Source organism: Lactuca virosa, chromosome 7, assembly GCF_052849685.1.
Source record: "Lactuca virosa cultivar CGN04683 chromosome 7, Lactuca_virosa_CGN04683_v6, whole genome shotgun sequence".
Taxonomy (NCBI): Eukaryota; Viridiplantae; Streptophyta; class Magnoliopsida; order Asterales; family Asteraceae; genus Lactuca; species Lactuca virosa.
The window spans coordinates 32,528,371-32,538,813 of record NC_136432.1 but is presented as its reverse complement, the minus strand read 5'-3'; the positions used below and the strand labels follow the sequence as shown (position 1 = coordinate 32,538,813).

Below are 10,443 nucleotides of genomic sequence, written 5' to 3'. Positions count from 1 at the left end.
TCGTTGATTCACTCCCACGACGATCGAGTACAATAAGAGACTCTACAAACTGGTTAAATAAACTCATTTTGAATAAAGTAAGTGTGTACTTGAGGTTCTTGAGATAAAACCCATATATAGCAAATACAAAATGTAATTTGTCCGAAATATATAGTCCAAAATGCGTCGTCCAGAATTTCGGATAAAAGATTATGAGATGTTAAAATTCAAAATATATAATATATAAGATGTGAGATAAATGAAGCCCAAAATATATTAATGTAGATTTTGTATATCTCTATGTCACATCTCAACCGTTTTTTACATTTTAAAATAAGATCATTGAAATAAAATTACGGTCTACGATATTGTGATATTGTAGAGATATTTAGGTCAAATGTCGATGGTCTTTTTAGTTCGATCGTTTTGAAAAAGTTCAGATAATTTACTTTGATTATTTATAATGTTATGGTATTTTTATGATTAACACCGAAAAAACATGTGATTTCCTTTTGTAAAAATATATTTAAGTTGGGTTTATGTTATTTTATTAATAATCAAATATCAAAGGGAAAGAAAATGTAAAAGGGAGAGAGTAAATACTAAATAGTACAATATTATGACCTGTCCATGTCTTCTAAAACAACACCTCACCCTTCTTGTGGGAGATCTTTGTGGTTCTCCATCTTGCTGCCTTTTTCTCTTCTTTCCTTCAAGAAGATTCTTCATACATAAACCCAACCCACTCTTTAATTTCATCCTACTTTTAGTAAAGGGTTTTTTTTGTTATATATTCTTGTTTCCAAATTTCTTCTGTTCTCCTTGATTTCCTTCCACTCTTCGAATTTCATTCACAGGGTTCATCTTCCTTTCAATACGTATGAATTCTTGAAGGAAAATGAAGAAGGATGTGGATTATGAAATCCAAAGAAAAGAAAGAGCTTAGAAAAGGTAATAATTTTATTGTTTTTGTAATGGGGCTTTGATGCACCGACGTATCAGATGGAGTTGGATGGAACCAGTAATTGGAATAAAGGGATGCACGACAACTGTTTGATGAAATGCTTGGTTCTTTTGACAGGGAAAGAAGTAGCATTTGTTTGGTTTTTTTCATATTCTTACTTCAATTTCTTCAAGGGATTTTAAAGTTTCCCTTGGCGGTTTTTCTGTTCAACCATGGGGACCAAAATCAAAGGGGTTTTTAAAGGGTTCAAATTCATCTCTCAAATCTTTGGTAATCCCCCTCTCTGTTTCTATTTATGATGTCGAAATTAGGGTTCTTTATTGTCATCAAGATTGTGAATTTTGTTGAGTGTTTGATGTTGGATTTTGTGATATAGTTATGAAGGAGCGTGAAATGGAGATTGGGTACCCAACAGATGTTAAACATGTTGCTCATATTGGCTGGGATGGATCATCAGGCAGTGCTCCTTCTTGGGTAATTTGGTCACTTTACTTTTCTATCTCCTCTTTTTTCGTACTCAAATCTTTTTATATATGAAATCGATAAATATAATTTCTTTTTTGAAAAATTTCAGATGAATGAGTTCAAGACAGCTCCTGATTTTGCAGCGACTTCCATTGGAAATTCTGGTTCTGCTCTGTCTACCTGGTCTTCTCAAGGTATTTTAATGGTTTTTATTGGAAATTGATTATTGTGTATCATTATATTTAGTTATTGATTAGAAATCATCAATCATTAAATCGAAAATTTACAATAAAACACCATATTTTGAAGGAAAGTACAATTTTTTTATGAATTGTTTGCAATTCGAATATAATGATAATCCATTTGCAAGGAAAGATTATATGCAATAATTTGATTGGAAGAGTCGATATCTAATTTCTAATAATATACTATTAGATTTCATAATTTCAACTTCAAAAAATGAAATTTCTTATTGATAGTTTTAAGGAAAATTAATTTATTCCATAAATGAGAATATCAATTTAATTTTCAATTTATGGGCGTTTTTTTTTTTTTTTTTCTTTTGACATTTCTTGATTGAATTTAATAATCAAGACCTTTTTTGGTAGCAACAATCTAAATAAGCATGTAAAGTAGTAGGTTTTTTTGCTCGATCGGGGAAAAGGTTTGTTGAACAAAAAACGATGGGAATTTAAAGTATAAAGATTAAATAACTCAACTGTCGATACTATGTTTCTAAAAAAAGGAACTTTTAGCAAAAATTGTTTTAACTGGAATCACGAAATCAAATAAATGCTATCCTAAAATAAGATGTCTTGTCCCTTTTAAATATGTTACTTTCTATGTATTAAATGCTAAATATATACTTATAATACTTTTATATATACATATACCCATACATATATGTATATACACACCATGTGCGTGGGTAATTGGTTTGAATTTTGAAGAACATTAGCCTCTTAGGGGCAAACGTGGGCCATTTCACGGGTTTTGGACACTTTTCTTGAAATAAAGATAGATTTTGTCCCTTTTTTTGTCCATAAATAAACTAAGTTTCTTGTACCATTTGAAACATGACTTGTACCAATAAAAAAGTGACTTGTACTCTTTCGAAAGTTGGTTTTTACCAAAGATTCTTGGCTACCATAGATTGAAATTGATTTGGCTTTTTATGTCACAAGACCTTTTTGCTTTAAAAAATATGAACATATACACATGATATATGCAAACAATTTCTTGAAAGCAACAATTTATATTTGTTATTTCAAGTGAGCCAAAATTTAAGTTTTTTTATAAGTCCACATTATGTTTGTTGACCATTAAGACAATAGGATTTCGAATATGTATGATGTAATTTCGTTTTGAATACAACTCTACCCAAATCGTATAGCAGATACTAGCAATAAAGTTGAAAGTAAAAAAATATGTTAAGACTATGTTTCACATGTCATAGCTAGCTGATAAGCTAACTTATTTTTTGAGTTTTTTAGGTTGTAATATTTGGCACACGAAAAGGTTGCTTATAAGCTATCCTTTTTAAAAAGCTACTAGGGCTATCATTTCAACGAACTTCTTGAACTTTTTTAATGAAAAACTTAATCTATGCTCTTTTATGTCATTTTTAGTAGCTAGTAACTAGTTTTTCAATTAATCCACCAAACATAGTGTAGGTAAGTTTTATCTGATTTATTCTTATATTTGTGTAGATTTTGGAGAAGCAATGGGAAGACGGCCAACGGATGATACATTAAATGATATACCACCCGTAGACCTTCCAAATATACCAAAAAAACAAAGGCGTAGAAAGTCAAAGTCAACATGCTCTCCCAAATCATCATCATCATCAAAGTCATCTCGAGCTGCAAAGGCTAAGGCTAATATGGAGATCATGTAAACTGTTCCAATCATTTTATGACCAAAGTTTTTGAAAAGTGATGAGCATATGATGTGAGAACAAAGTTCAAAAAAAAAAAGTAGATGAAATATGAAGCATATGCAAAAGGGGGTGTTTTTTTTCTTGAAGGTGTGACATTAATTTGGTGGGAGATGCAACCTTTCTTGTTATTTTATTTTATTTATTGTTATTTAATTTTAAATTTTGTCCCCCTTTGGGAGTATACAACAAAGAATCAACATGTAAAAAGTAGATTCTTTGGTTGTGATGTTGGAATACTAATCTAGCTTTTCCAAATGATAACATGTTATTTGTTTGTATATATAATATTTTATCTTTTTTTGTTTTTTTTGGTTTATATATATATATATATATATATATATATATATATATATATATATATGTTTCTTTTGACATATGGTTTTACTTTATTTCATCTTCACATGAAAATAAATTGAAGTTGCGATCAAATTTCTAATTCTTCTTAAGGTTATATAATGTAGTATAAGAGTGTCAAAATTTCAAATGTCTTTTACAAATCGATTCACGATTTTCCTTTGATTTCATGGGAGATGAAGAATTTGTTTCATAAGACTTGACGGAGTGGTATTTGGCACATTAACATGCTTAGTCAGCTCATCAAACACCGCTTCAGGCGTGTTTGGCGAAGGCACGTCAGGCCGAGCTCTAGATACGGTAAATATAAAATGACACTAATGTTGCTGACGAAAATGGGTGGCAAAGATGATACCGTTAGCCCAGTCTAAGTATATACACTTTAAACAAGTTGTCGATCGGAAGTATTACCACTTACACGATTTATTACACTATTACAAGTTTGTATGAATAATATAAAGGAGTTTCTTGATGTGTTGTTTAGTATATAATAATGTGACATTAGATAATAGAATCGAATATTATAGTGACATGAGTTACATACGATAGCATGTGAAATAGCTTCTAGTTTTTAAAGTTGTAATAATCGGATAACGAGTTGATATGATTTTTTTTGCAAATATTATCATTTGGACTTTTAAGCAAATAATAAACAAAGTAGTAAAAAACCATATTATCGTGAGATAAATATGGATATCTTTAGAACGACTAGTGAATACTTTCTAAATTCTATTTTATTCATTATAAGATAAGACTTTAATCTTCATTTAAAAAGAAAAAACATATTTTCAAATATTTCCTTTCTAAATTCTATTTTTATTTATTATAAGATTTTAATCTTCATTTAAAAAAGACAAAATTTCATAATTGGTCCCTGTGGTTTGAAAAATATCTCATTTTGAGGACTTTCAAGGAAAACGTCACACCACTGGTCCTTGTGGTTTGCAAAATTATATGAAAGGTCCTCCTGCCATTAAATCTAACTTTTCAGCTGTTAGATTTTAATGAAAAAGACTATTTTGCCCTTGTACCAAATTTGCAATATACTACAATCCTCAAGGACCATTTGTGTAATTTTGTAAATTTGAAATTTTGTATAGATATAAATTATAAATATAAATTATATATATATATATATATATATATATATATATATATATATATATATATATATATATATATATATCAGATCTGAAGGTTGGAGACTTGGACTTAATGGATTAAGTTGAAAAAGATGCACTTTTGGTCCCTTTGATACTTAAAGGCTAGATCTTGGTGGTTTGAACCATTCTAATGGATAAAGTTGGAAACTTTATCCATTATGAAGCTTTTAGGATCCATAAAAATGTGATCTTGATCCTTTTATTCCTTCCTCGAAAGTGTCATGATGTCTTAATGGATTAATAAGTTAAGGTTTTGGCTTTTGGACCTTTTCCAGACATGGAAAGTCATAAAGGTCGAAACGTTATGACTTAGAATGATGTTGTGGGACTAGATCTAAGTGTTGGATGAAAGGGCTTAAGAGATTAAGCACTTAATGGAAAAGTGCTTTTTGGCCGAGTACGCTCGGCGTACCTTTAGGTATGCTGCGCGTACTTGGGAAGAGTCCCGTCCCAAGATGGTGAGTACGCCATGCGTACGAGTTGAGTACGCTAGGCGTACTCAGCCTGAAGTTTGACTTGTTGACGTTGACTTCTGTTGACTGTTGACTTTTTGACCAAGTTTGACCTTAGGTCAAACTTGAGGGTTTGGAGCTATTAATTAAGATTTATCTAGTTCTGGTATTAGTGGATTTGCGGGTGCAAGTAGTGTAGAGAAGGGTTCATGTCGTAGTGTTTCAGGGTTCTTCGATTCAGGTGAGTCTCCTCCTTGTGCTTGTGAGTCGAAGGCACCAATGCCAGCGCACAAAATTGTATATGTAAGATGCTAGCTGTCTTTGTGACTCTTACATATTTGTATGAGCATGTGTGGTAATATACAGATATGTGTGTTGACCAGCTCGATCTTGCTTGTTGTTACTGTGATATGTGAAACTGTGTACTAAGACTGCTGATAGTCTCCAAGGTTGCAAATAATCCACCGAACGTGTTGTTTTCCTACTGAGACTGCTGATAGTCTCCAAGGTTGCTGATAACCCCCCGACCGTGCTGTTTGCCCACTGGGACTGCTGATAGTCCCCAAGGTTGCTGATAACCATAGTTGTTTATTTGTGTTGTGTTGTGTGTGGTATTTTTGGGAACTCACTAAGCTTTGTTGTAACACCCATAAAAATCACAAGAAATTTAAACTTTTTAAAACAAACCCAATTTAACAAAATGTTTACATACATACTTTTCAAAACATTTTCAACATCAGAGTCTCCCAAAATCATGAGTCATAAACAAGAGGATGTGTACGGTCATGCCTTCGCCTTCCCGCGGTCATCCGAAGTACCTGAAACATAACCCAAAACTGTAAGCCAACGCTTAGTGAGATCCCCCAAAGTACCAAAAGACAAACAAATAACATATACAATAACAACATGTCGAGTCCAATCAACCATCGGGTTGGAATACCCCACGCCCAATCAACCATCGGGTTCAAATGCCAATATACTATGGGTCTAGTCAACCATCAGGTTGGAATACCCGAGGCCTAATCAACCATCGGGTTGGAAAGCCAATATATTATGGGTCCAGTCAACCATCAGGTTGTAATACCCCAAGCCCAATCAACCATCGGGTTGGAATGCCAATCTACAACGTGTCCTGTCATCCTCAGGATGGAATACCCTTGGGCCCAATCAAACATCGAGTTGGAATGCCCCCGGTCTGCTGGATCACACACATAGCAATAAATCCTCAACCACCAACAAATATGTGCACATATAACAGATAATCATATAAACAGTCTACAGACAGTCAGGCGGATCTACAGATCACTAAGCATAACATTATCCTATATACCAGGATACTGACTTAACATATCACTACAACACGATAACATACTATCACATAACAGGATATCAAATCCAAAGGGCCGGACGTGGTGCCTTCTACCTGCAAGTACAGTGAGGAAAACTAACCTCGCAAACTGGACAAAAGTTGATGAGGTCCCGAATCCGAATCTCAGCTCTCTAACCAACACCTATTCCAACCAAATGACCAATCTCCATCAAAATCCCAAATTATCCAAAATACCCTTAAGTTCAAACTTGGTAAAAGTCAAAGTCAAACTAGTCAAACCAACTAAGTCAAGAGAGTTAACCCAACCGAATCAACTCAGAGTGAGTACGCGGGGCGTACTTCGAAGGTATGTTAGGTGTAGCCGCATCCTCTCATGTTGACCACCATCAGAGTGGTTGACCTCGTACGTAGGGCGTACTCCCAGAAGCTTCAAAACTCAATAAGTGCTTAATGGATTAAGCACTCACGTCTATTTTTCAGATCTATGGCTAAAATACTCTCAAGAGTCATAATGTTTCCAACTTTATGACTTTGCATGCCCATTAAGTGCTTATTTCAACTTCTGAATCCATTAAGAACTTGTAAATGATGCATGGGGCAAAACTAACCACTTGGGATCCATTTTTATGACTCAAGACCCTTCCAAGGGTCTGAAAGGATAACTTAATGGTTCAAGAACATGCTATGTTCATGAATCATCATTTTGGGACCAAAAGGTGTCTTTAAAGAACAAAACTCTAGATATACAAGGAGTGGTAAAGATGCAAGCTTTATACCTTTAAGATGATGCAAACCAAGTAAAAATCCCAAATCAAAAATGCTCTCCACTCCAAGATCTTCTCACCACCTTCTTCTCTCTTTAAAACCACTCCAAAAACTCACTTTAGGGCTCAGAATTGCTCTCACTTGCTCTAGGGTTGCCTGAAGGTCGAAAACACAGAAGGAGGCTAGGTAAGAAGAGGGTTTGTGTCCATAAAGATGCTTAAATATGAGTCAAAGCCCTAAAATTAGGTTTTGCATGCCACCCTCGTACGCCCATCGTACTAAGGCATGCCTTAGTACGCTTAGCATACACACACATGCATGGCGTACTCAAAACTCCAATTTTTACCAAGTTGCCACTATGGGACCTTTTCAAACTTTCATTACACTTAGGGATCAACAATGCAATATAATTCATTTATATGATCAATTTGTTGGATATAGTGTCTAAGTCCATAACTATATTTGGTATGTACTTGACCCGACCCGACATGGTCCATTTGGGTTTCATGGCATTGCAACACTTGGATAGACAAAAATGAGAAAAAGGACACTTAAGGTTTATTAATATATTATAAGTTCTAATATATTAATAATATTATTTAATTAGTATTGGTCAAGAATTGATTTAGAATTAATTTGGTGATCAAAAGGAGACTAATTAAATATATGGGGTTGATTGTGTAAATCATCCATTCATATATAGTGGGCTAATGATCCATGGTTTATGGAGTTGGGCTAAAACCCATAAGGTGCTCCATGGATAGTACATGGGGTTATAAACCCATGGATCATGGGAAATGAAAAGCCATGTCAATTAGGGTTTACATGGTGTAACCCTAATTGTGACACAACTATAAAAGGACCCCATAAGCTTCTAAAATCGGAACTAGGTGTAAGAACTAGAGGGCAAACCGATTTTGTGTCATAGTAAACTGCTATCAAGTTATTCCAAGTATTGTGGTGTTGTGTGAAGCATTTGAGGCATCACAATTGGGGTGCTAGGCTCACAAAGTCATCAAGGAATCCAAGCTACTAAAAGGTATGTTATTCTACTTGATTTTTTGTATTACAAGTTCCCCATAACATACTAGTTAGGATGTAAACCTTGGAAAATCAAATTTGCATGTATATTAGAGAAAACATAGATCCAAGGTTTCTAGGGTTGCATGTACACCATAGGAGTGTTAGAATGCTCAAAACCCATCAGTGGTATCAGAGCCTAGGCTTGTTTTCTGTATACTTGATGCAAACGGCTTGAAAAAGTCGAAAATTGTTCACTGTTCGTATGAACTCGCCGAGTCCATGGGGGGACTCGACGTGTCCATGAGTAAATTCATCCTACTCGTCGAGTAGGTTCATGCACTCGACGAGTAGAAGGCCCTGTGAGCAGATTTTCGAGTTTTGCTGCTGGAAATTGACTAGAATCATTACCCTAAACTGTTTTGGACTTATAAAATTTGTTTTTTTGAAGTGGTAATGATTATGCTAATCCATTTTCAATGGTTATTATCAAATTTCAAGTTTTATATGTGTTAATATGATTCTTGAAATTGCTTGATATGAATGTTTATACTTATGAGTTTTAGAAGATCATAGGAATTATGTGTAACTTGCTTGTTAGTATGATTCTTGATCTTAATGCCTAATGATGGAGTCCATAACTTGTCCTCAAGTTATGGATAACCAAAAGTCACTTCTTTAAAAGCGTCATTAAAGAATAAGAGTTTACATAAAATGAAGAGTCTTCATTTTAATGGACCATTAAACTCATAAGTTATGAAATGAAAAGTGTTGAATAGTTTCAATACTTGCCCTCAAGTTTTGGAATTTTTAAAGTCTTACACCCTAATACTTTAATTTCCAAATTGAACCTTAGAGTTTTAAAAAGTTTAAAATTCAACCCTTATACTATTATTATATTAAAAGTTTAAATATATAGGTATGTATAAGAATAAGTCAGTCTTACCATTAGTAGGCCTCATTCACGAAGCCGATCTATAAGGGGGGTATAAGGCTGTTGCCTATAAAATGGCAGCTTAATGGGTGTCCACTCTCACCCACCGCTTCCTTGACTGGTGGAGGGTCGTTAGCCGAACGGGTAGGATAGGACCTTAATGGTCATTAAAAGTATAATGAAATTATAAAGTAACTATACTTTAATAATTCCTAATCTTAGTTACTTTAGGAAAAATGTGAAATATGTGATAACCCATGAAATTACACTTTGTACCTTACCAAGTCGTTAGTGGAGCGCGTGTGGTTAACCGGCACACTAACAAGGACTAGTAAGAGTGGCAAAGGGTAACTTAATTTTATCATAGATCGGTGGAGCGCGTGTGGTTAACCGGCACATCGATTAGGTGATAAAAGTTAAGGGTACCAAGTCAATTTGCATGGTTATTCACACCTTGTTTGTGATCCTCGGCATCCCAGTCACAAACTTGAGAGGGCACAATCGAGATTCAAACATGCCATTGAAAGTTCAATGTATCTCAAAAGATATAGGAATTTCCAATCCAATAAAACTTAATAATCTATTTCGTTTTTGTGGTGGAAATTGGTAAATCGTCATTTACCTACCTTCAAATATTTTTATAGCTTGGATTACGGCATCCCTCTTCCAACTATAAATAGTTTGTTGGGTCCTAGCCTTAATATTTCATTTGGGTGACTTATTAAGGACTCTTTATCTAATAAAACTTGTCTTTCTTTCTTTTCATATGTCTTCCAACACTGCTACTGGCTCAAACCCTACATGCTCCTTTTCCATAATGAACTTGTGTGGGAAAGTCACTTTTGATGGTTCCAATTTCAATGAATGGATTAGGAACATCAGAATGATTACTCGCTATGAGGGCAAAGAGTATGTCCTCGATAAGGAGCTAAAGGTTATCGATGAGTCGACTGGTACTCCTCAGGAGATTGCTGAGTACACTACCCATGAGAAAGATGCCACTAAGGTGTCTTGCATCATGTTGGCCACAATGACAGCAGAACTCCAGAAATCCTATGAAGATTTCTACCCTTTTGAG

At 34.3% G+C, this 10,443-nt stretch overlaps 1 protein-coding gene across 1 annotated transcript; it reads left to right on the top strand.

The window, feature by feature from the left end:
• Positions 1-617: 617 nt before the first annotated feature.
• On the top strand, positions 618-3,652 carry LOC145127726 (CRIB domain-containing protein RIC10-like). The gene is made up of 5 exons (XM_079062868.1): positions 618-930; positions 1,061-1,213; positions 1,320-1,417; positions 1,518-1,602; positions 3,118-3,652. The coding sequence occupies exons 2-5, from the start codon at positions 1,156-1,158 to the stop codon at positions 3,303-3,305; spliced, it is 429 nt and encodes a 142-aa protein (XP_078918994.1). The 5' UTR covers positions 618-930; positions 1,061-1,155; the 3' UTR covers positions 3,306-3,652.
• Positions 3,653-10,443: the final 6,791 nt, after the last annotated feature.

Coding starts and splice junctions, on each gene's coding strand:
- LOC145127726 (XM_079062868.1), top strand. CDS start 1,156: ATGGGGACCAAAATCAAAGGGGTTTTTAAAGGGTTCAAATTCATCTCT. Junction 1,214..1,319: donor ATTCATCTCTCAAATCTTTG/GTAATCCCCCTC, acceptor TTTGTGATATAG/TTATGAAGGAGCGTGAAATG. Junction 1,418..1,517: donor CAGGCAGTGCTCCTTCTTGG/GTAATTTGGTCA, acceptor GAAAAATTTCAG/ATGAATGAGTTCAAGACAGC.